The sequence below is a fragment of the Spermophilus citellus genome (assembly GCF_964194105.1).
Source record: "Spermophilus citellus genome assembly, chromosome: 4".
In the NCBI taxonomy this organism is placed as follows: domain Eukaryota; kingdom Metazoa; phylum Chordata; class Mammalia; order Rodentia; family Sciuridae; genus Spermophilus; species Spermophilus citellus.
Window position 1 is genome coordinate 38,546,865 of NC_138185.1, and position 26,844 is coordinate 38,573,708.

The 26,844-nt window shown below is 40.8% G+C and overlaps 1 protein-coding gene across 2 annotated transcripts in view; it reads left to right on the plus strand.

Moving 5' to 3' along the window:
• ISM1 (isthmin 1) overlaps positions 1-26,844 on the plus strand; it is a 72,539-nt gene that overhangs the window by 11,871 nt on the left and 33,824 nt on the right. Inside the window, exon 2 of one of the 2 annotated variants that reach the window (XM_081293191.1) lies at positions 19,722-19,805. The exons of the other annotated variant lie outside the window; for it this stretch is intronic. Coding sequence (XP_081149317.1) covers positions 19,722-19,805 — 84 coding nt within the window. The remainder of the gene's footprint in view (positions 1-19,721; positions 19,806-26,844) is intronic. 2 annotated transcript variants of the gene reach the window in all.

A 26,844-nucleotide genomic window follows, 5' to 3' on the forward strand; every position in this document is an offset into this window, starting at 1 on the left:
GCCAAGGTACTTTGATAAATAGCTTAGCACCAACTCCCCAAGCACAGACCAGCATGTGTCTCTGGAAAGTTATTTCTGTAAACTGAGTAGAAGTAAAAACAGGAGGTTAACTACCCCTCTTCCTGTTGGCTTTGACCCATGCCCATTTTAGTAAACCAAGTCATTTTTGCACAGAATGCTCTCTGTGACATTAAAGCCTCCATGACAGAGCCACATCCCCGTTTCCCCTGGAAGAGAGTTATGTAGAGCCCATGGAATGGAAGGGTTATATCTCTAAGTCTAGGTCCCTGAGCTGCCAGATTTCCATTTGGGGGTACCTCAACCCCCAGATATTCAACAGCAGTGAAAAGGCAAGTAGACTTTGCATGCAATATGCCAGGCCATTTCCTGCTGGACACTGCATATCTATTTTCAAAAATAACAAGCTATGTGTAGAATCTAGATGAAGGATGCAGGGAAGCTGGAAATGATATCACAGCACTCCCAGGTGTTACGTTACACCTACATCATCCACAGAGAACATTCATGCCAATAACAAAGACACAAAGAAGAATCACACCTTCATTCCCAGATATCCCTTGGAGACAGTAATGAGGAGAGAAGGAGGACAGTGGCAGTCATTTTACTATTTTTTAGTACAGCTTTTTCTAAGGAGCAATGGATAAACCATGAACTGTACATATTTAAAGTTAACAATTTAACAATATTGACACCTGCAAAAACCATTATCATGATGAAGATAATAAATAAATCTATCATCTCCAGAAGTATTCTTGTGCCTCTTTGTGATTTCCAGCAATTGCCAGGTGACTGCTTATCTGCCTTCTGTTTCTGTACATTAGTATTGCATCTCTTAGACTTTTATGCAAATGGAATCATACAGAGTCCACAGTATGACATGCTCTAGCTTCTTTGCTCACCATGACAATTCTGAGATCTATTCTTTCTGTTCTGCAAAAAATTGAGAATTTGTTCCTATTTTTTGCCAATTAGTACTCCATTGTATGCCTAGATATACAATATGCTAATCCAACGAAGAACACTTAGGTTGTTTTCAATTTGGGAACTATTAAAATGAAGACGTAGTGAACATTTGGTTTTAAGTCTTTGCATGAACATATGCTTTCATTTCTTTTGGGTGAATATTTAGGAGAAGAATGGTTGGGTCATATGGCAATTGTATGTTTAGCTTATTAAGAAGTTATAGCAATATTTTTAATAAACTTATTTAAGTTTAGGATCTACAACTACCCAAAGGCACCCTTGGTAAATTTCACAGAATTTGAAAGTTGAGTTTCAGGATGATGTTTTTCTATAATTAAAATATCAGTATATGACCATATATCTTCAGTTTATGAAAAACTAAAAGAAGAAGAGGGACCTATCCCCTTGGAAAGAATTCTTGGTTTGCAGAATGCCCAAAGAACAAAAATCTCATGGGGCTCGGTTCTTCCAGTGTGGTGGTAGTGAAGGGGGTGGTTATGGTGGGGGTAGGAATTGGGGGTGAAAACTGGGTACTAGACAAAAAACCCAATTAGAAAAGTGTCCTAACTTTTCTGTGCTGCTGCCCTCTCATGTCCCTTCACTGTCTTTTTCCCATTTCTTTATTTTTTATACTAGGATTTTTATTTTTTTTTATTATTTTATTTTGTACGAGGGATTGACCCCTGGGATGCTTAACCACTGAGCTACATCCCAGCCATTTTTATTTATATTCAAAATTTGAAACAGGGTTTCACTAAGTTGCTTGGGGCCTTGCTAAGTTGCTGATGCTGACTTTGAACCTGCCATCCTCCTGCTTCATCTTCTCGAGTCACTGGGATTACAGGTCTGTGCCACTTCCCATTTCATTTCTGCAAGCAAGTTAAGAAAACCAGAAATAGACTTTGTCTTCTGTCACCTCAGTTACATTATGACTTGGAAGGCTGATATGGGTTATGAGTCCCAAATGGATTGGAAGCCAGGTTTATTGCTGGGAATCTTTAAATTTCAGGAAACAGAGCAAAACTTTAAAAGAGGAATGGATTCCATTATGTGTTTCTAATTCTGAGTCCATAAAATGGGCTGAGGACACATTAACATGAGCTGCCCTTCTTGCCATACATGACAGTAGGGGTGTGCAGAAAGTATCCAAAGAGGATTCTCATTATGAGAACAAGGATTGTCCTTCCCTTGCACATAAGGTAACCCATTCATTTCTCAAATGTTCACCAGGTACAGTTGTGGCCCAGAAAAACAGATTAAAAAGCCCAGGATGGCATATCAGCCCTTGTATCCAGAATTCTGTCTGTGGACCAGCAGTATCTCCTGGGAACTTTTTAAAAAATAAGTCTTAGCTGGGTCCAGTGGTGAACAACTGTAATACCAGTGGTTCAGGAGGCTGAGGCAGGAGGATTGCAATTCAAAGTTGGCTTCAGCAACTTAGTGAGGCCCCAAGTAACTTAATGAGACTCTGTCTCAAAAAATAATAATAATAAAAAGGATTAGGGATGGGGCTCAGTGGCTAAGTGAGTCCAATCTCTGGGTCTAATCTCTGGTACAAATAATAGATACATAAATAAATAAGTCTTAGATGAGGCGCAGTGGTGCACACTTGTAATTCTAGCTGCTGAGGAGATGAAGCAGGAGGACCACAAGTTCAATACCAGCCTGAGCAACTTAGTGGGACCCTGTCCCAAAATTAAAACTAAAAAAGGCTGGAGTGGGGGGGGCGGGTAGCTCAGTGGCAAAACACCCAAATTCAATCCCCAGTACCAAGAAAAAATAAAGAAAGAAAAAGGAAGGAAAAGAAGTGTTAGGCCTCATCCAGAACTACTAAATCAAAATAAGAATTTTGATAAGATTCCCAAGATTGTGCGTAGGGAGGTCACAGATTAAGAAACTTTTCTTGTACCTTGCATGTCTCAGATATCACTTACTCTAAGCCCTATGTTATTCAGCTGTTGCCTAATAATGTTATAGGACAAACTATACCTAAAACTCAGAGACTTATGATGATAAGCATGTTCTCATACCTTCATGGGTCAGTGGGTCAGCTAGAATTCAGAAGATCTGGGTGGAGTCTGACTCCCAAGCTGTGGGTTAGGTCTGGATTTGCTCAGTACATCTTTCACTCTTCTGCAACCAGGAGGCTGTCTGCCACACCTTTCTCTCATGACGATGAAAAAGTACAGAAGGACAAAGGTGGATTCAAATGCAAAAATACACTTATCCATTTGCTGGATCATGCCTTGGTCATACCTCCCATCAACCAAAATAAGTCATGAACTCCAAAAGAGCTTCCAAAGAGTGGACATGGGCTTTGTAGTTGTTTAGATTCCAGTTCTGCTTCTAAGTTTGTACCCTATGAAAAATCTGTGCTTCTGTATTCTAGTCAGTAAAATCAAATAATAACAGCTATATCACTGGAAGATTATAAAAATTCTGTAAGGACTTCCCATGGCACATATAATATTTTAACTTATTGATATTGCATGACCTTGGGCAATTCATTTCAACTCTCTGAATTTCATTTTCCCTATCTAAGAATAGACATCCCAGGGGAGAATGCTATTAATTTTTGAATTGCATCTTCAAAACTGGTGGTGGTGATGATGATGGTGATGGTGATGATACAGAAGCCAACACTGAGTGCAACAGACACTTGCTGTTAGGATTTTGTATGTGTCTATTCCTTTCACTCTCATAATTGACCAGTAAGGGTCATCCCCATTTTGCAGTTCAAGAAACTGAGATAGAGCAATGTTAGGAAATTGAGATTTAGCATGGGATTCTTCTGAGCACCTCGAGGAGAGGGAAACCTCACAAAACCAATGTGATACCAGTTGGTTCCATATCACCACTTTCTATAGAGAGAGTGCACATTCTGCCTCGTGTCCATTGGTGATGCTTCTAAAAAGGCAAATTTTGTCTTTTCTCATGTGGGAGAAAGAAAGAAAGGACCAAGGGGAGGTCCAGAGGAGAGGCATGGGAAGCAGCTGGCCTCCTGGTCAAACAAAATCTCCTGCTCTCTCTGCCTATCACATGGCAAAATCCAGGGGAGCAGAGGCCCGGGGGATGTCATTTCCAGTGGGCTCCACTATCCACAAGGGCTGTGGTGTAAAGTTGCTCAGCCTGGCTGTACATCCAGAGTTAATCTGAGGGGAAGGACAAGCCTCAGGGTAATTGTCTCTGAGAAATGAGAGCTGGAACGGGCTCCTCTTTAAGCCATCCTTCTGGTTGCATGGTTGTAGTGCTAGCATGAGATTTTGCCCCCACCCCGTAACATATGCTGTTCTGAATCAAGATATACGGGTCCATCTCTTCCCATCTTCCTTTGCCCTTTCACTGCTAAAAAATCATGTGCTATATGGTAGGAGTGGAACTGTGCCCGCAAATATGTTACTCATCACTCATGGGGCTTAAACAGTTTCAGCCTGCAACCACTTTCCCTGATGAAGGGCGCCTTTTCCTACCTTCCTTTCCCAGACATAACAAGAGAAACAGGACATGCCTGGGGACAGGAGTTCCACAAGCTCTGTGAGTTGTATATTCTACTTTTTAATTACTGTTTCTGGCCAGAAGAAGTTCTTCCTTGTGACTAATCAGATTTTCTTTTTTTTTTTTTTTTCCTTAGTGTGTCACAAAGTTCATCTTCTCATGGTCTCTTGGGGAACAAGTGGAAACAGTTTCAAAGTTTCCCCTACTGAGAATAGTTTGTATCACATTTGCTTTTTTTAGTTATGTCATGACTTTGCTAATATCTAACAGCTTGTGGGCAACTCTGATTCCTGATCTTTTTCTGTTATATTTTCCAGGTCCCTCTATCCCCAAAGAAGTTTATCCTTTGTTCTGTTTTGTTTTTTGTTTTTTTGTTTTTTTTATTGTTGTTGTTGTTTTTAATAGACCATGTCTGTCATTTATTGAGCACAACCTCTTGGACTCCATCATAGCGTATCTTTTTTCTTCTTTCTTTGTGCCTCAAATGTTGAGTTGGAACCAATCTCATTCTCGCAATTTAAATAATTTAGTTTTTTTTTTTTTTTTTGCCAGAAGCCACAAAATTGAGCATCAATTGGGTAGATAGCTAACATAGAAAGGAAAAATGACTTTTAAAAGAATGTGTGATCACTAAACATGTGAAAATACTACATTTTGCCATTGGAATGTCAAAATTAAAATAATAAAAAAAATCAAGACCTGGGGGTACCAAGTGTTGGTGAGAACACTGAGCAGCCTCATGGGAATATGAACTGGAAAAACTGTTCATCCAGAGTACCAACTAAAATGAAATAGGTATATTCCACTGACCCATCAGTTCCACCCTGGGTATGTACCCAACAGAAATGTATTCATCTATGCACTCAAAGGCTTGTTCAAAGAATAATCATGGCAGCATTATTTGAAATAGTCCCAACCTTGAAACAGCCCAAATGCCCATCAGCAGTCAAATGGATAAAAAAAAAAAAAAATTAAAAGCACACAGTGGGAAGGAACCAATGGTAACTACATGCAACAGGTAGTTTCACAAATGCAATGTTGAGTGAAAGAAGCCAGGCTCAGAGGACTACCAGATGGATAATACTGTTTATATAAAAATCAAAACCAGAAAGAATGAATCTCTGCTGTTGGAAATGAGGACACTGGTTACCACCTTGTCCAGGAAATGACTAGAACGGAGCATGGTGGGAGATCTGTTTCTTAATCTGAATGTTGGCTACACAGGTGTCTCAGTGTGTGAAATTTCACTGATCTGTATAGCTATAAATGTGCATATTCCTCTATGACTGTCACCCCCAATTAAAAATATAGTACAAAATGCAGCAGGCAGAGAAGATAGTATAGAGAAGATGACTATTTTTCACTGGGAAAAGTAACCTGCAGCCCAGAGGCCTGCACTCTATGCTCTGTGATGTTTGCTTCTCTGCAAACTGGTCTCCAAATTTTAATGAATGTGGAGTAGTTTTGGTGTTATGGAGGTGCTCCTCTGCTTCTGGGGCCCAGTGCTATTGTTAGGACATCAAAGACCAACTGCTGGCTACGATAGAGTCCATATGAAAAGAGTGACCAGCAAATTTACTGCTTGACTTCATTCCCTTTAAATGGAACTGGCCCCATGGACCTCTTTCAAAGCTCAATTGTAGACATATATCTTTTTTATAGGACATTGTGTTCAATAAAGAGAAGCAGTAACTTAAGATAAAAAAGAATACCTTTGAGAGTGCTGCGAGATGGACATTCCATTTAATAAATATCACTGTGGTTACACATGCCCAGACCCTGTCAGAAGTCACACCATTGGCTTGAGAGCCTTCTACTTGACATGATGGCTATTTTGAGCTAATTGAGTTATATATTTATGCCCCCAGCCCTTTCCCTAGACTCTACAAGGTCTTGGGAAAAGTCATTAGAGCAAGGATGTCTCCTTCAAACCAGAGGGTCACCTTACTAAAATCAGGCAAAATGGCAAAGTTCATATCACATTACTCACTAACTTATTTGAAGCCACCCATCGGTGAAGTAAACCTTTATTAGGGGTTGAGTCCAAACTAAACTCCTATCAATTATGTCCAAACTAAACTCCATATCAATTATATGCTTCCTCTCAATGTCCACGTGGACAGCATTCCAAAAAATCCTGGTGTGGAAATCTCATGGAGTTATTATCATTTGCAGACATGAGAACTGGATTAGAAAAGAACAGATGTATTTTATGCCTATCAGAAAATGAAGAGTATTATTAACTTTTCACAAGAGAAAAAAAGTAGAGTTACTTATAACAAAAAGGATGTCTTTGGTTAACATGGAATCCAGCCCAGGTGGTGGAGAAAGAGGCATCTACAGTAAAAATTACTAGTCGGCTTAAAACTGCATAAATCCAGAATGGCTTTTTTCAATATATGATCATTATTATAGCAGTTAGCCCACAGGAGATGACCATGGCATCCATTCTGTTTAATCCATTACTCCTGAAAAGGCCGAGCTCTCCACTTTGCTGGAAAATGGCTGAGTACTGAGTGGGTTCTTTCCTCTCTGCTCCCCTGCTTGGTCCATTGAGGAAGATGCATAAACCACATTGAGAACTGAAGGTCCTCTGCTGAGATTTTGATGGAGGCAAAACAATTTGAAAGACACTGGTGAAATAAGATAAATCTGGGGGCAAGTATCAATTAGAGAAAACTGGAAATAGTTACAGAGAGCTATGGAATCACAAGGAGATGGGCACTAACTATTGAATAGCAGGTAGAAATTATAAGTTGGGTTTTTAGAAAGGTACCTGTCTGCCAGAAACAGGTTTTTTCCTTCCAAATTCTTCCCATCAGCCGAATTGCCCTGAAGCTCACTCTGGTGCAGTTCCCATGCCTCACAGTGATTGTTTTACTGCTTATTCTCCAAGGCTTGGCATTCTGTTGAGGTCTGAGATAACTCCAAAATGAACATCAGTTTTGGCCTCACATTCTCTCATAAATAATAGGGAGACAAGGGGGGAGAAAAGAAAGGAAGTGGCCTGAACCAGACCTAGCTAATTCAATTATAGAATGATATGGCTCCAAATAAAGGGAAAATTGCATACCACGGAACCAAGAAGAGCAGATCCCCACCTTCCTTATGTGAAGAGAAGGGAAAACAAAGAGATGGAATCACAACTCCAAAGAGCTACCCTCTAATTATGAGGTTGCATCTTTTCTCTGGGTCTCAATGGTTGCTCCAAGATTGCTCAGACCATTAACTCAATTTACTTTACTTTGAGGGCTCTTGTGTGTCTGTTGTTCCTTTGGGTTGGTGCTTTTCATACCACTCAGGATGCAGTATAAATAGAAGTGTCATGGAAACCAGCCAGTAAGATGGAGCCTTCCCAGATGGGAGGAGCTGTCCACAGGCTATACAGGCTCCCTTTAAAAGAAAAACTCAGTAACCCACAAACCTCCACTGTTCAGCCTGACGTGACATCAGGAGGCCATCTGCAGGCTTTCCCCGATATCTGAGGAAAGATTTTACTTGGTGATTTCATCTTAAGGTAGATGCTGGTGGGAAAGTGGTGCCCCCAGAGAATTCCGTGTCTTGGTCCTCACCATCTACGTGTACTGCGTTTGATTGTATGTCCAGCATACGTGGACACGTAACAGGTGCTCCTGTGCATGTGGCTTCAGGCAAGGTCACCACTCTGCTCACTGGGTTGAACCAAGGCTTCATCAGAGCTTCAACCCACCATAACCTTGTTGAGGCACTGGTTAGAAGGCAGGTTGCAGGCACTTACTAAATCTTTAAATTGGGTTATTGGCAAGAAAGACCCAACATCACATTTTACTAATGAAGAATCCAAATCTAGAGAAATGAAAGGATTTTCCCAAGACCATGCCACACATTCATCATAGAGCCAGCACCGGAATCCAGGTTGACTGAATCCTAGTAAGTCCTCGTTCTCAAAGTCACATTTCTGAACATCTTAAAGAGTTTTCATGGTCCTACTTAGCTGAAGAAAATTAGAGCAAACATAACTCTAAAGTACCTGGATTCTATAACATTACAATCTTTGTTAATTTGTTTTAGGTAATTAAAAGAGCATCAAGTGTGTCTTTTTTATTTCATAGACAAACCAGTCAAGTAAATGAAATAATGTATATATAAATATAGACCATTGCCCAACTACATAGTTGGCATTTCACCATTCCATCAGTTCATTCAGTACTTACATATCACGTGGCTGTTATAAGCAAGCATTGTGCTGGATACTGGAGACTCTACTGGGAGCAAGCTTACGTTCTAGAAGGGAAGACTGAAAATAAGTAATTTATATAGAAAGTCACTATTATAGATTGTTATTGGTGCTTGTTGTTGGTGCTTAGCAAGACATAAATAGGGAACAAGTGTAATAATAAGAGCTAATTATTAAAATAGGGTGATATCAAGGAAGGACTGGCTGGAAAACTGACATGTGAGTCCTGAACTGAAAGATAAGAAAAGGCCAGTTCTACAAAGGTCTAGAGAGAGCTGGTGAGGTAGATGCAATCACAAGCACCAAAGTGTTGAGGTGAGAAGGACTTTGGCTTGACTAAAAACAGAAAAAAAGACTGGAGACCAGACAGTAAGAGAGAAAGGCAGGGACTTTGTAGGTCATAATAAAGAATCTGACTATTTTAAGATTGATGATGAAGGATCCAGTGAAGAGATTTTGAATTATTCCTCTAAATTATAGAGAGTATAAAGGAAGGACACAAACATGTTAGAAAGTTTCACAATAATCCAGGCAAGAAATGATGGGATATGGATCAGGGTAGAGAGGAATGGATGGGTACACAGAGTTTGAAGACAGAGACAAGGGTGTCTTGATGATTGAATTTCAGAATTAAAAAGAAGTGAAGAATCAAAGATGGCTTTCAATTTTAAGAGGAAGGATACATGCTGGTGGATTTTCATTGAACTGTAGAACATGAGATGCCATTAGGACATCTACATGAAGATAATAAGCAGGGAGGTGGTCGAATGCACCAGGAGCTGAGACTTAGGTGACATAACCAAAGGGGCAGGTAGAGAACCAAGAGTTGTGGTGTCACAGAAATACTATGGGAAGAGAGTGCCTTAAGCAGAGAGGCCCCCTTATCAACAGCTGCTACTGTGAGAGCAAAGATGAGGACAGAGAAATGCCAACTTGACCACATGTTGTTTGTTGGCGGCCTTATTGAGAGCAGAGTCATAGGCATTATGGGTGTTGCCTTGGTAAAGGAGTAAACGGGAGGTAAGGAAGTGGAGATGTACATAGGTACATCTTAGGGAAGTTTTACTGTGAGAGGGAGACATTATGAATATGGGGCTCCTGGAAGGGTTTTTTGGTTCATTTAAGATCAGGAATGCTTGTACATCTTGGAGGCTGATGAGAAAGATCCAGCAGAAATGGAGATTAAGGATGTTCTATTGAATGAAGGGGACCAAGGAGTAAATTCCTTCAGAAGGCAAGAGCCTAAGTGTGAGAATTGGCCTTTGATAGAAGCAAGAATCCTCATTCCATATAACAGTTGGGAAGGAAGAGAAAAGCTCTGCAGATGGGAATGTAGCTATAAGGTGAGAATATATGGGTTATCAACCAGGGGCTCCTGTTCTATCAGTGAAATGTGAGGGGAGAGCAAGGACCATGAGTAGAAAATCTGAGGCAAGAAAATCTGAAATAGTCATCTTGGATACTGTAGGAGGTAAGGTTATGGGGGAAGAGTAGTCATGTTTTGGAACATTTGAGGTTTGAGAACATGAATCTAACATGAAGCAAGTTGTCAGGTGGGGCAGTTTTATTTTTTTCATCACTCATCTGCTTGGCTACTAACCTACAGAAGTTGGATCATTGTGGTCAATCAAAACTGAGGTTTCAACAGCCACATAGACCTGAGAGAGAGAAGGGGGCAAGCAGGGTTGAGAGGTGTTGCAATAGGGTGGCTATATTAAGGGTCGCACACATGCTGGATAAGAAGAAATTAAAACAGGAAAAAGCTGAAAAGGAGTGAAATTCAGGCACAGTTTCTATTAAATAGTTAAATATTTAAAGGTAAGATGAACTTATTTGTCAATTTTCTAGAGAATATATTTGCCAGTGCTTAAGATACTTGGAGAATTTAAATGTTCATCTACTTCTACATCTGCAACATGGATGCTGCTGATTCATCTGGAGAGAGAAGGAGAAAGAGAGAAACCCATTAGCCAGTTTCAAAAGGCTATACCTATAGACACACAGTGTAATTTGCTATCTTCTATTCACTCAAAAGGACCAAGGTTGGATAAAATGCAGGGGTCTGTTTGCACCTTCAAAGGTTGAATTAAAAGTCTACAAGAACAGGAGACTTGATTCAGAACAGCTCATCTTTGACTAGTTTGCTTGTGGGCAGAGGGGAGATCTCTAACCATCATGATGACCCCAATTCTGAACAGGTGTTGAGCTCAAGTATGGAAGTTTCTGCTTACCACTGTTGTGGAAGATGTCCAACACACACACACACACACACACACACACACACACACACACGAAAATATACTTTGGTTGCTTATGTGAACATTATGTGACCTAAAGTCCTATAAGCTGTGTGATAAAGCAGTTTTATAATTGTTTTTTCACATAGCAAGAACAGTGAAAAGAATTTAATTGCAAGCAGTCATGTTGCTTATAGAACCATGTTAGAGATTTAGCACAGAGGTTTATTGCATAATTCACGGGCATGGCATTACTCTGCTATACAACTTCACAACTCAAACATAAATGCAGAAATAATGTGGCTTCTTAAAATTCCTTTGGCCGAGGGCTTTTGTTTTGTTTTGCTTTGTTGTTGTTGTTACCCATCATTCAGGTATTTTTAGTACTGCTGACACATCCACAGGATGACCCACTTTATATTTCTCCTTTCCTATTCCTCTAGGGAAAAAAAATGCCAATACAAAATCATAAATGAGGAAAATCTATAAAAAGGAAAGGTGTGTCTCTTCAGAAGCATCTGCCTTATCCAATATGTAGCATTGATTTCATTCCTGTATTCTATTGGAATAGCCTCCTGAGTCATTTGACATTGCAAATTGAGTCATGTTTCTTTAATCAGCTCCAGGAAATAGTGAAAGAAGTAGTACAGAGGTTTCTTTTTATAAAATGTTCCTAATATCAATAAAGCCTAGAAGTGTGAACAATTTTGGGCCATGATTCTGTGATTTGATTCTCAAAGAACTTATGTTCTCTGCCATCCCCATGTGAGTTAAGTTTCTTCCTTTATGTATTAGTTATCTATTGCTATGTAACAAATTGCCCTCATAATTTTTATCTCAGAATTTCCATTGGGTAGAAATTCAGTCACAGCTTAGCTGGGCATCTCTGGTTTGTGGTTTCTCACAAACTACAATAAAGGTATCAAAGAGGAGCATTGTGGTCTCAGGTCCTGGCTGGAGAAGGACCAGCTTCCAACATCACTCATATGGGCACTGATAAGGTAGTTTCCCATGGGCTGTTGGCTGCAGAGAGCCCTCAGTTCCTTGCCATGTGGGCCTCTCCATATAGCAGCTCACAGATGGCAGCCGTTTTTTGTTTTTGTTTTTGTTTTCAGAGAAAACAGTGAATAGAGCCAAAAAGAGAGAGTGAGCAAGATAAAGTTTATGGTCTTTTGCAACCTAATCTCAGCAACCCCTCATCACTGTAGTTAGATTCTGTTTGTTCAAAGCAAGTCTCTTGCTCCATCCCACACTCAAAGGGAAGGGATTGCACAAGTCTGTGCATTCCAAGAGATGGGAAGATTGAGCTGTTTCAGAAGCTGTCTTTCAAACTCCCATGCACAAGTTTGTACCAAGGTACATGCCCATGCCTGTTTGTTCCAATAGTGAGTTCCTCTACATCCTCTGGTGTGGTTACCTGGCTCCTTGCTTTTGCAGATTTCCTTCATTTCTACTTTTCTTCCAAGTCCATTCAAAATATAATACCCAGTTTCATCCTATTCTAAATAGCTCTTCTCCCCTGCTCAAGAACTTCAAGGAATGGCTCCCCATTCCTTGCCTCAATACAAAAAAATGAGAAACTCTAAATCTAGATTTAATTAACTCTTCCTTCCCTTCTCTGTAGAGGCTGCATTTGTAGCCAAATGGACTCTTGCTATTCTTTGGGCCCTCTGCACACTCTTTGGCCTCTCAACTCATGCTATTCCATTAGCTAACAATGCCTTTCTCCCTCTTTCCAGTTGGGAAAATTGTAGACAAGTGACAGAAGCTTTTCTGTGAACTGCCAAAATGAAAATGACCTCATTGTTGAACCTCTTGGCATTATTGATCTATTTAGTGATTATTACATTCTTATCCTATATAACTATCTATGGATGAGATATGGATGCCCTTCCTTACTCCCAACTCTGCCTGCCAATTTGGGGGAGGGTCTGGAGAGCAGGAATAGTAGCTGACTTCTCTGTTATTCCCCATGGCATGCAGGGTAGCACCTAGCATATCACAAGTGTTCCATAAAGTCTGGAACATCAGGGAGTGCTGTGCTTTCTGAAGTGCCTCCCTCGTCCCCATTAGGAAAGCATGAGAAAACTGAGACCCGGAAAGTTTAGCTACTTGTCTGACATCAGGCAATGGCAGAGCCCTGATTATGTTCCCAAGTTCCAAGGCCACATTCAATTCCCCAGCATCCTGACCTATAAGAAAAAAGTGAGCGATTTGGGATCCTCCATTCATACTGGGCTCTTTTCCCTTCCCTTTTAAATATAAAAAGCACCTAACTTGGTTTGAGTTTTAATATTGTAGTTCAATCACTTTCCAACTCTTGCTTTGTAATAAATGTCCTCTTTGCTTTTTTTGAAAACCATCCCAGGAGAAAGGAGGCAGTAGGGTAGAGATTTAAAAGAATAAAAAGAGCTTCATAAGCAGAAGGAGAGCCTGGGACTACAATTTCTTGTTGCTCTGGGAATTAATCTTTTCAAATTACCAAAAAAAAAAAAACAGCACCAGGAAACATTGTGTTCTTAAATGTCAGTGTGCCTTTTGCTGTCCCCTGATTCACTTCTGACCATGTGATGATATTATCATACAACTCATAGCCTGCACAGATCAAGACGGTTCCAATGACCCAGGACATGTTGGCAGGATGCCATGGCTGGAACCACAAACATTTCTGTCAGCACAGTGGTGTGTTTGGGTGTGTGTCAACCTGTGAGTTTGGGAGACTTAGGCATGAAGGATGATTATTTCTCAAAATCCATTGTCCAGACCTCCTTAGGCAATATTCAGCATTCAAAATTACTTTCGGCCAAGTCATGTTTGCACCTGGAAACTGTAAGAAGTACTGAAAGCTTCATAAAGGAGATGAAACTTGATGACGACAGGAAGTGACCTACAGCCCTACAGGTGCAGATGTATTGACATAAGGTACTAAAGTAGGAAATTATGGTTTTCAAAGAGAAATCGGATCTCAGTTTCTCTTTTAACTCAGTAGGATGTGTGTGTGTCCTTGGACAAAATCCTCTAGCCACTGTGCAAACATGATCCCTAATTTCTTGCTTTTGTGGGTCCGATACATATGAAAGTCAGACTTTTCTTTATGATCTATCCATCCTATGTCAGTATTGTGGCTTCCAAATGCTGTGTGAACCTGGTTTTCTAAGCTCCAGGTGAGCTAAGTGGGTGATGGCCCCAGCCAGAAATGCCAAAGAAATTCGTTTCAGCCAGCAAGTTACTTGGTGACCAAGGCTATGGCTTGCTCATTTCATTTTAGTGTGTTTCTTTATGCACAAATCATAGAAATCTTTTTTTTTTTCCTTTGGCATTTCCTCGCTTGGTCCTCCTTTAAGGACATTTCTTGTTTTTCTACTTGAATTAGGGGACTGACATAGGTGTTTATTAAAAAAAATAAAAATAAAAAAAATAAAAAACCCTGAGCATGAACTGTGTAGCTAGTGTGTGAACGGTCTCCAAGGGGCCATGGGCTGATATAATTTTGACAATTTGATCAGTCATTCACCTTAGCCATGAGATATCTAGATGCTATAGGAAAAAAATTTTAAAGCCACATTTCACTTAACATACTGCTTCAGAGTCAATCTTGGGAGGTCCTTGGGTTTAGCTAAAGATACCTCTTCATTTCTCTCTTTTTCTTTTTTACTTTATTTTATTTATTTATATGTGGTGCTGAGGATCAAACCCAGGGCCTTGCTCATGTGAGGCAAGCACTCCATTGCTAAGCCATAACCCCAGCCCCATAATTCTTCATTTCTCAGCAAGTGATTTCAGAATAATTAAGACCATTGAACTTCACCTGTTGAACCAGGTCCCATAACATTAATTTCTATCAGTTTTTTTCTAATGTGCCCTGGTTGAATTGTGCTAATTTTGTTTTCTCCTTTCAATCCATTTCTTTTCTTCCCCTTTACCCTAATCCCAGTGTTAAAAGTAATAACCTGAAATATCCCATAGGGATGGTACATGAGTACTTTTGATGGCATTTCCTTGATTCCACCAAATGTTTGTTTGTTTGTTTGTTTGCTTGTTTGTTTGGTATGATGTGCTTAGAGGTGGGAATAACAGTGGCATAAATGTATTTTATCTGTAAAACCTAGCACTGGCTTTGAATTATCCTGAGGATGCAAATGGAAGACAAAGTATATGATGTAAAAGAGGAAAAGTAGTATAGGAGAAAAAGATGTTTATGTTTGGGTGAGATTGGCTAAACATCATGGGCTGAATTCTGACCCCAAGTACGTGCAGTCAGCTCAGGAGTCCTGAAGAGAATCTGGCTTTGTTTTGATCCAAGTATTAGTCATTGTTGGATGGATTTTTTTTTAAGTATGATTTTTGAAAATATAAACAAAATAAGGACACAAAGAACAGGAATAAAAGCCATGTATCCCAGGGAGCACGTATTCTAATGATCTTCTACTCTCTTTGCCACTGAGAAATGCCAAAAGCAGGTGAGATTGGAGTAAGGCCTGACATATAAGTCTGCCCATTTTACATATGGTCCAGGGCTTGGGAGCTGGTTCAGCCAGTCCAGGCATAGTGCCTCCTGCCTCTGCCCAGTGGACTGCTGCCACCAGATACAAAGCAAGTGCAGGCCCACTGAAACCCCTTCATGCTCCGCGTAGACAGGCGCAGCAGGACCACACGGAGTCCATTCTTCTCCAGCAAAGTAGTGATGTGTTCCAGGCAAAAACCCAATAGGGGATGTTTTGGCCCAAAGGAAACATTTACAACCAAATTATACACCTCGGAAAATAAATGAGCTTTCATTTTGGAAGGAAACCCTGCCAGGTTCTTTATTATTTGCACCACAATCATAAAGTTGGTTTTAATCTCTGCAGTGGAATGCCATTGGGTTGGCCAACTGGCAGGCTCTGGTGGTTTGAGTGGGAACCTCTTCACCCTGAGGAGCACACAATGGGAAGCAAAGGGAAGTACTTCTCCTGAAATGTTTTTCTGAGGATCCATTGGCTTTTTTTTCTCTCTCTCTTTTTTTTTTTTTTTTGGCATGTTCATTGCAACTTCAAAGCCGACTCCTTTCTTCTTTTTCTTTCCTTTTATTCTCATTTTTTAAAATTCCTGGGGCCTTCCAGAAAAAGGCTTAATATAATGTGTCCTTTCTAAATGGACAGAAATCCAGGAGTAGGCCCAAGAAAGTCTATAATGGATTTCCATTGATTCCTTGAAGGGGTGTTGAATATAAAAAGCTTAGAGAGAACAGAGAAGAAGGGCTATGAAGTATGTTCTCTTTTTCTACCTTAACAAAGAAATCTGGTGATTTAACCTGCTGGGAGACTGCTCCCAGGATTCATGCTATGAAATGACCCTGGAGATATAGCAGCTAGGAGGCTTATGGTTTCTGGGATGGTCTGGGGTTTCAAATATTTTATACCATTATCAGATGAGGTTGCTGGGTACAATGTCCAGATTTAGGTTTAGAATAAAAAAAGTTCTCCTACCAGCTTTCCAGTATGTGTCTAGGTACTTGCAGTTAGGAAAATCCCTCAATAGGGCTCAGAGTAGATTAAGATTGCAGAGAAATTCACACTCATACTGAGGACAGGAGAATGAAGTCCTTGGTAGGCCTGTGGAGTTTTAGAAAGCAGAGCAGGAAAGCAGATGACTGAAGTGAGTAATGGGCAAGGCTTCAGTGCTCATTGAAGGGGCAAATCATGGCAATGCTGTTAAGAACCCTGAGAAGTTTCCAAACTTTGCAGCATTTTGAAATCCTCTGGAGATCTTTTTTAAAAGTTCTGATATCTGAGTCTTACCCCAGTCACTCCTGATTTAAATAGGTTGGGGGTGAATGCAGAATATCAGACATACAGCAAAATCTGGGTACTCCTGCTGCAATCTATAAGCTCTGTGAGGATAGGGACCATCTCTGTCTTGCTCCCCTTTGAATTTCCAGCCCCTGCAACAGAGTAATTGACTCTCAGTAATTATGTTAAACAGATACATGAATAAAAGTCTTGTAGCTCATCTACCCACACACCATCCAAACAAATCCCAGATAATTAGGTGATTTCAGCTCTTAAATATTTTGGGTTGTTTAGGGTAAAGTGTGACTTAAGTTTCAGATTTTCCTTTCCCTGCCCCCTTTATTTTACCTTCTGCTTCTCTTTACTTACAATATCCTAAGAATGATTCTATAATCCCCTGTCTGGATCACTTTTAATATTCATGACCTGGCAACTTTATCATTTGTGCCTATAGATTGCTTTGCATTTTCCTTAAGTCAGGACTTAGACCTGAGCTCCTCTGTTCCTGGGGTTGTCTTAGCCCTCTCTATCATACTTTAATTACTCGTTGGTAGATCAACACAGTGGTTCTTCACCAGTGAATCCCTGGAGGCATCTTTTATCCAGCAGTTCCATGGGCAGCACTTGTTCCCTTGTTCAGACAGGGAAGGTTTCCATTTCCCACTCACTGCTTCCATCCCATCTCACCCCCCCTTCTACAGACACCAAATTCTGGCAGTGGATAAGTCAGCCTTTATTGTAAAAATGTTTATGGAGACTGTCAGTCCTTAACCTTGAAACTGAACCATGCTGTTTGTATTTTTCCAAGTGATGGAGAGTGTGAAGGACTAATGAAAATGGAGCGTGAAGAGATCAAACATGCGTCGTGGAATCTTTGTTCAAGACCCGGAATGGGAGAAATTCCACTTTGGAGGGGGAGTGTGGAATTCTGGGGAATGGGATCCTCTCTTAGTCGAGCTCAAGGCCTGAGATCATGACCTGGCATGAGAGAAAGTGAGGGACAGGGAGTGAGGAGACTGGCAGGGGATGTGGGAGGCAGGGATCATAAGACATTCTTTCTCTTTTGAAAAGCTAGAAACATATTTCCTTTGGTCAGAGAGCAAGTAAATTCACTTGTAACAAACTCTATCTTCTGACCTTCTCAAGTCTGCTTTCAAAAGCCAGGATTTTGAAAGAAGCCATTCATAAGTGTGTGTAACACACCATGTTGGAGCACTTTTTGCTGACCGTGTGACTTCTCTGTAGACCACTAGGGAGGGTGAGGATTTGGAGCTGGGAGTCAGGCTCTTAGTAACTGAATACCCAAAACTTGTTTTAAAAAAATGAGTTTGGCTCTATCTAAAAGGCCAGTCTTTATATCTGCAGACTTGAGGAGTAAGTGGGAGAGTCCAAGCTGAAGCCAGCAAATGGCACTTTCACAGGACAGTATATAAGTTTTCTGGAAGAAGGTGAAGCTCCAGTTGCTACATGAGCTTTCTAGTTAGGGCCTGTGCAATTGTTTTAACAAAAGCAATTCCTGGTGTTGAATTCTTGGCAGAATTAGGCCCTGTCTATGGAGCCTTCAGCCTCATAGGTGTATCAGGCCTCTGTTTCCAGGAAGATCTCCCTGGAAAATAAGGAGAAAGTCTACAGAAACCTTTTCTCCAACTCTCTTCTCAGTCTCCCATCTGCTTTCTTCCCACTTCACTCACTCCCTGATGAAGGTTTCCCCTCTTTCTTAGACCTGCCCAAGGCCCCCAGACCCCCTCAGTTCTTCCTTAATCTGTTCTCTCTGAGCAAGAAAATTTATCCTATCCAATAGTCAATGTGGACTCAATCCTGGCCTTCCCCATGGACCTATCTGTCTTGTTTAGAGTCAGATTGCATGGTGAGGGAGAAATCAGTTGGAGGCCACGTTTAGAGTACTTGCTAAGAAAGTCTGAGGAGGCTACAACATATTGACATATTGACACCAGGGGAAAGCAGGAAGTGAGCCCCATCCTAGAATTCTCCCTCCATCTTCACATATTTTTATCTTTTCACTTTGCGTGGTGTTCTCTAATGTCACTAAACCCAGAAACCCAGCAAGATGAAGAGTTCTTCCCTTCCCCTCCTGATGTTCTTGTCAAACAGAGATCTCCAAGTAGTGGGTGATTGCTCGGAGGCTCTCCCCAAGCTGGACTGGATTCCTTGGAGTTCATTTGCTATTTACCTGACCACATTTTAGCAGGATAGAATACACCAACTCTCTGGGAGCCCTTCCTTTCTTATATGCCATTTTCTTTTACTAACATGATCCTTGGAAGAACAATGCCTTTACTGCTTCTAGGCAACCTGTTCCTCATTCCTCATCTTCTCCTGGTTCAAGTAGAGCCATCTCACCCCCTCCCATCCTCTCCCCTCCCATCGCATCCCATCCCATTCATTCATTCAAAGGATATTTAGTGCAGTTCAGATTTGGGGGTGGGAGGTAAAACTTCAGTTATAAGAAGGAAAGATTACTTGTCATTCCTGTAAAACCACAGAGGGCAACCAGGCAGTGCCACTGAAGCAGTGAGGGCTACAGCCTCAGACTTGGAGTTAGTAATCTTCTATTCTGTGCCTCTTTCCTCCCCAGTGAACTCCTGGTTTATACACAGAGTATAAAAAAGTAGGGACTTGAATCTCAAAACCCAATTTTCCCTGCTCCTGCCAAGCAAGTCTGGTATGATTGTACTTAGGACTAGTTGCATTTTAATGGGGGATCATGGAGGCAAAAATGGCTTTAAAACTAAAATGACTAAAGCACTGAGCATCCCCAATATCCTGAAGGTGGGCCAACCAGTGATCTAGTTCTTTCTCTACATTCTTACCACCATGTTTACTCTGGGGCTATTGGAAGTGGGTTTTTTACTTTCCATAATTTCCATCAACACAGGATGCCTTCTGGGATGTTTGCTAGTCAGGGTTCTGCCTTCAGCTCCCTGGAGTTCAGGGATCTAAGGTCCTGTGAAGGGACAACTTTGGTAAGATTCTAAACTTCAGTTTTCTCATCTTTAGAGTGGAGTTGATGGTAATTGTATCCTTCTGGTGGGGATCTTTGGAGAAATTGGCTGGAATGATGCAGAAAAATGTTTAGACAAGGTGGGTAATTCCTCTTCTATTTTCTTTTGTGGTTTTGGTAGTTATGTAAGTTCTGTGCAGAGGTAACTTTCATGTAGAGGGGACACAGATCATGTGTGTAAAGCTACATTTTGGCAGAAGATGGGAAATTCAAGGTGGCTTCAGATTCTCTTATTATAGACAACACCTCCAGGGAGGTGAAAGGAACAAGAGCCTTGGAATCTGTTTACCAATGAGGAGCCAGCCACTCAGCCTCAATTTCCTCTGTGGATTTGGAATTCTCATGTCTATATCAAATGGATGTTGTGAAGATCAGATTTAACATGTGTCCTATTTTCCAAAAAATCTTCTGTTTGTCTCTGTAGGTCCATTTTTTTCACCCTTCTTCATTCTAATCTTTGCCTTGGGTACCTAGTATACATGCATTACATCAATAGAATCCCTTGATTCCTGGCTTCTGATTGGGTTTGGCCAGTATTATACATGGCAGGGGAAGAGAAGAAGAGGAAAGGGAGGTTGCAGGATTTGGTAAATCCCCTATTTCCCTTTCCCACCCCTTATGTACACATACAACTCTTGCTTTCCTTTGGATAACAGTATCCTTTCCTTTTCCTTACAGCTTCGGGTCTGGGGATGTAAGGTCTCCCTGATCTCACTGCTGTAGGTACTGAAGCATACTTGGTACTTTCCAGTTACTTTCCCCTAAAATGTGTAAATCGTTCCTTTATTAAACTTTCCTCATTTACCAAGTTTGAAAGTACTATGCTTTTCCTCCTTTACCTCACACTGATATATCCTAATACGGTGATGTTTATACTGGGGAGAATAGTAAACATGGTCTCTGTTTCAAATGCTACCCCTAATGATTACCTCCTAAAAGACAACGTCTGAAAAGCTCTTCTTGTGAACTTCAGCTAATTGAAGAATTATCCTTGGTGAGAAAAAAATGGGAGATGCTTTGTTTCTCAAGGATGAGAGTAGGAAACTGTATAGGGGCAGGGAGGTTGAAAGTAGGTTGGGTACCCCTCACGGTTGACTCTCTGCCCTCCCCTTGGGTCTCTACATGAGAGGTGACACCCAAGGAAAGTCCTGCTCACGAGGCATGATCCACCAGTCTTATTTCAGCTTATTAGTGTCTTAGACCGGAAATAAGGAAGGAATCATTAGAGAAGATGAAAAAGCATAGGATGGAGATGTAAAAGAGCCAATATATAGGGAGTTTTGGGGTCATTACTAGGAATCTGGGTAATTTTACTCCCTCCTATTGAAAACTTCCACCACCTAAGAATGCCCCACTTTCTGTCTTGCATTTTATATGTGTTTGAGAATTCCTTCAATAATTGAAGACAAAAATCTATCCAAATACAGTTTTCATAATCTTAAGAACATGAGTCTCATACCAGTATAGAATAAACACATGTCAAAGATTTATCCAATTTATGATGAAACTAAGAAGACAGTAATGCCAGTTCAAAGCAATTGAAGATCATTTATTTATAAAGTTAGTTGGGAAAATCTTGATGAAGTAAATTTTTAGACATAAACAAAATTGGTTAATGTCCCAAAGGGCCATAACACAGTAAGCTTTGAGTTATTATTTCTATCAGGCTGAAAACATTTGCATTTCTACAAGCTAGCATGTAACTTTTAAGATTAGCCCTAATCAATAGTAAATAACAAAACAAACAAAGATGCATTCTCCTAGAGAATTAATGAATCTTGGACAGTCATGTCATACTGTGTCCCAGAATGAACTGATAAGCTTGTAGTCATTTTTTTGCTGTATTTCCAAGATGTGGATAATTTGGCTTAGCAAGCCACATGCTATTGAAATTATCTGATCCTGATACCTGTACATAACAGATATCCAAGAAGTGTTTGTTGAATGAATCCATGAAGAGAATAAACATCCCAACTAGAGAAAGCTAAGTCAAGGGCCCACAATTACGTTGGCTGTCAATTCTCCAAGCAAGGATCAAACCATTTCCCTGGAGGGGAAACAGAACAGCAGTGCAAATAAGAACAATCTGGATAGGCAGGTGGGAGAGAGACCCAGTCCTGGTGGCTTATAGCTTTCTCTTTACTTTAGGCCATATTTGATCTGTGATAGCTCTATAATTGTTTATAGTGTCAGTAGGGGTTCCCCAATAAATGAGCATTACTAGTTTCTGGCAGTCCACAGAGCCGTACAGGTGCATCATGAAAGTGCAAGGGAGAACTGTTAAGTATTAGCTCTAAATCTTTGAAAAACTGGCAATGGAGCTGTTAACACAGAATCACATGTAAATTAAGGAAGTAACAGGCAGGGGGTTGGAATTTTCCAAGACATTTAACCTAGTTTTGAGTGAGCAGGTAGGATAAGAAAAGGGGAAGGTGTTCTATTCATTGAAGATAGTATCTGCATTTTATGTATTTAGAACCATCAGATTTTTGGTTTTCCACTCCAGAGTTTGTTCAGTATTTGGAATAAGACTTTTTAAAAATATTGTTGTGGCATGATTTCTCTAGAATAAGTGTCTCTTGAGGATTTCACTCCCAGAATTTCAGAACTGAATAGACTGAGAGATTTTCTACATTTCCCATCCTATCTCACCATGAACATTTTGTAGAAGAAATAGCTGAGATCCTGTGTCAGTTAGCTTTAGCTGTGTAACACATCACTCTAGATTCATTTATACACAAACATTTATAATTCCTCATGATTCTCTGGCTCAGCTGTGGCTCTTCTTGTTTGGGTTGGTTCAGTTGAAGCTAGATGGCCCAGAAAGATCTCAGTGATTGGCCATTCGTAGGCTGGTTGATCTGGGATGGATGGTTTCTGCTGCACATGTCTCTCACCATTTAACAGGCCAGCTCAAGCTTCTTCACAGGATTCCAAAGAGCAACAAAGATAAGCAAGCCCCAAGGCACAAGCATCTGTTAAGTCTCTCTTCATTATTGTCCTTTTAGCCACAGTGAGTAGCATGGTCAAGCTCAAAGACTGTGTTAGAGGCAACTACCCAAGACACAGATTTTTAGAGAGACAGACTTTGTGGGCATTTTTACATCTATCATAGATGCAAAGGTACAGTAACTTACCAAAACTAGATAAAGGCAATGATGGGACCCAAACCCAGGCCTCATGACTCCTGATTGTCCTGTCCCCTTCGTGGTACCAGGAGCCCATTTCTAGGATTCCAAGGTTAAGATCATTTTCCTTTTCAAACCTATTTTAGAGGTACTTGGAACAGAGAGCTTTGACGTTAGGTGTTAAGAGAATGCATCTCCTTAATTTGAATAAAAACTAGCAAAAGCTTCCCAAGTCACTCCTACCCCAGGCCTCAGCCTCTGAACTCTGCCATCCCATGTTTTTTGACTTGTCTTCTAGGGTCTTTCTTCCAATAAAACAACACCATCCTTGACCTGGACTTTGGGTCCCTTTCAGTCAACATGGGGAGATACAGAATCACTGCAAGGAATATTCATCTTCCAGCTTTCCTTGTCCTGCTGGACACCCTCTCCTGCTCAAGGGAGGACTTAGACAGTTGAGCCTAATAAGCATACTGATGATTTGGTGCTTCTTCAAACTGGGTCCTGGAAAATGGGTCCCAGATAATCACTACTTTGTTTTCTTTGCCATCAATGGAGAAAGCACAACTTGAAAAATCACCAGTAATCCATACTCATTAAATATTTGCTCAGTTTGTCTTCCAGGGAATGCTGAGCGCTAATGTAGCCAAAGAGCAGGGACTGAAGCCCCCTGGTGGCCACCCTTGGCCTATCTGTTATAGCACTTGGCAGATGAGCTCTGGTTTCAAATTCAAAAACCTAGAGACAAAACTTTGCCCTTAACTTCATCCTGAGGTGAGCTGGCCTCACACCCCCAAGGGGTTTATCAAAAATATTCCTTCTGGACCAGGCTACCTTCCTGAAAAGTATTTTGAAAAGTACAGTTTCTTCATCTCCTTACATTTGCAGGGATGTTTCAAATGATGGATTCAAGATTTTTTTTTTTTTTGGCCAAACTGGCACAAAACCCTTGTACTCAACTTCTTACATGTTATCTTAGACTTGAAAGAATAAGCCAAGCTTCATTTTAGTTCATTCCTTAGCTAAACAGGACATAAAAGAAATGTGTCTTGGAAAGTTACCTCTGTTTTCTTTGCTAGCAATGGAGAAAGCACAACTTGAAAAATCACCAGTAATCCACACAGTTTCAAGATCAAAGCAATTTACAGAAGGATTTGAGATGAAGCAGTGAAGTGTTGACTTCCATTTGTCAGCCGGTCCCAAGAGGCTTCATTAGGAAAGATGCACAGGATGGATGGCCCCCTCCCCCACAGAGCCAGCTCCCTTGCCCAAGTGCAATGAGCTTCTAAGGCATCGCCTGAGATCATAAGTAAGGTCACTCCCATGCCCTAAAGTAAACATCATCATGATACATTCTGCCACCATAATGAGAGATTCCCCAGCTATTAGTCAGACCTTCAACAGAAGGCTCCTTGGTTCCCACCCAGAACTGCAATACTCCAGCATTCTTGAAACATGATGATCCTCTGTCTATCCCCGAGGTTTGTCTTTGGTATCCCCAAATGAAGATTGAAACATATGCCTGGCCATTTACTCTCTGCCCTGATCCTAAAGGACATTGCATTTCTGTGCTTGTTGTAAAATAGAACTATGGATATCTACTCTGTTCTAGCTGCCTGAGGGAGAGGGATTACTACCACACACAGGTGTATTACACAAGAGCAGAAGGTGGCCAACTGTGCCATCCACATATTCACAATGTACATTTTCTCCCCAATGGATCCTGGTTACCTCTTTCCAGTACTTCACAGGAAAACCTCTGCCATTCCCTGCTGCCATTACTAGGGTGTAGATCTCCATCTCATCCTCCTGAGAGCTAAGAAGAAGCATGACCCTTGAGAAAACATGTTAAGATCTGAAGCCCATCTTATTCATTCTCCTGCTTTTCTCTTCCTAGGAGTGCTTGGTCCTCAATCATGTGTAAAGATAATCAGCGTGCCCTTTATTCTTTTATCTCTCCAAATAAGGAAACTTTTGCTCTCCCCTTTGAAATCCTACCAGTGGCATTGTTGAATTTATTTTTAGACGTGTGGAGTTTTCCAGACAAAATCGATGCCCAGCACAGATAAAACCCTCAATATGTTTATGGTGGGTAGAAGAAAACCAAGTGTTTTAATGTGGAAGGAGCACAGCCATATGCCGGGTGCAGTATGGCTTCCTTTAATCTGGAAAAAGGAAACAAGCATTGTCGATAATAATATGCAGATGTCCAGTTCCAAATGAGGACATATTGCTAATTAGCTATATTGTTAGTATGTTTTAAGGGGAGAGACTGTAGTGACGTTAATTATAATCTCTGCTGTTTGTTGTTCAAAGTCTATGAGACCAAATGCATTGCTAATAATATCTTCTTTAATATCTTCAATAGAAGATTCCTGGATTTTTTTTTCTTTTAGAATCCCACATAAAAGCCACATTAGGGGTAATGAAGCCTGTAGCCTGAGCCTAATTAAAACAAAATCTAACAAGGCCCATAGCCATCATTATCATCAACTAGTACTTATTGGGTGCCCCCTAAGCTTGTGGAATTGGGGAGTGTGGGATTTGGAGACTGCAGATATGGCCTGTTCTTTGCCCTCCAGGAATTTGCCATCCAGTCTGCCTCCAAGAAGTCTGCCTGGTTGTGTTAATCTGGGAATAGTTACCACCGCCTTAAAAAGAAAAAGCACTAAGATTGTGATAGACAGACACAATTTGTTACTAGCTTGTGCCTCTTCTGGAGGCTTTGGAAGAGGTCAAACCAGCTCTGTTTTTCACATGCCAGCCTTTAGCTGGTCTTTACAGAATAGACAGGTGGCTATTTGTAAGCCAGAACAACAATGCTTAGCACATTTTTTCCACAAGTGGATCCATCGCCCATTTCCACACCTTGATCTTCCCCCTCCAGACAATCATCCTAATTTGTCCCGTAGCTCAGTTATTCAAAGAACCCCATTCCTTCTCTCCCTTGTATTCACTTGCCTGGGCCAAATGACCAGCTGCGAGACTGGCCATTCTGACCACTCTAACTCTTGAAGTGGTTGTGGTAATCCACCTTGGTTACAAGGGCAGCCAAAATGAGCAACTGTACCCTTGCAGTGGTTGGAGGCAGTGGTTGTACATCTTAGACCAGAGGTGTATTCAGCATGAAGCACAGATTATAAAAGCATCTGTATTTATCATCTTAGAAATTGCATGTCTCAGTTCATCTCAGCAGAGCTCTTCCAGGGATATTCAGGGCTAGGTGATGAGAACAAAGAAGGAAAGAGAAGATCCTTGCACCATACAGCTTCAGCAAGCTTCCAAATGTTCTGTAGGATTCCACCAGGGAAGTGGTGGTATAGTGGACAATTCACAACACGGTATGACAGGAAGCTCACAGACCAAAGGCTGGTGGGCAGAGACCTCTGGATGTTAGACCTGACATTTATATCAGTATCTCAATTATTTTATAACAAGAACACAAAATGTCTCTGACCATCATTCCCACCCCATTGCAGTTCTAAAGTTCCTTTGGTTTTACAAACCAAGTTGTCAGGTCTTAGGAGTCCTTTGTAGGATTGCAATCATCCTGACCCACCTCCCTGGTTCTCTTCACCTGATCCACCTGCTTAACTTTTACTTGCCTTTTGTTTCAGCTCAGACTTACTTAGCTCATTCATTACTTCCTCAGAAAAAAAAAATTTCTTTCTTTTTAATACCAGGTTTTCAAAGTAGGGAAGTTTATAATACCTACCTCAAATAGTGTCAATAGCTTTTCTGTTTTTTTCTCTTTTCTAAGCATCATCATAAGCTCATGGATTTTCAAAGAGTCAATGTCAATGTACATCATTCAATTTTTTTTAAGTGCCCAAATCATCTAATCTTTGAGCAATGAGGGCCATTCGAGTTGGTTCTTTTGAGAGGATCTTGTCACTCATTGAAAACGTCTTTGCTCTCTGTCACAGAGAGGTATCCCAAATTCATCTGTACCTTTCCTGCCTAAGCACTGAACTTAACCATTTGTTCAAGA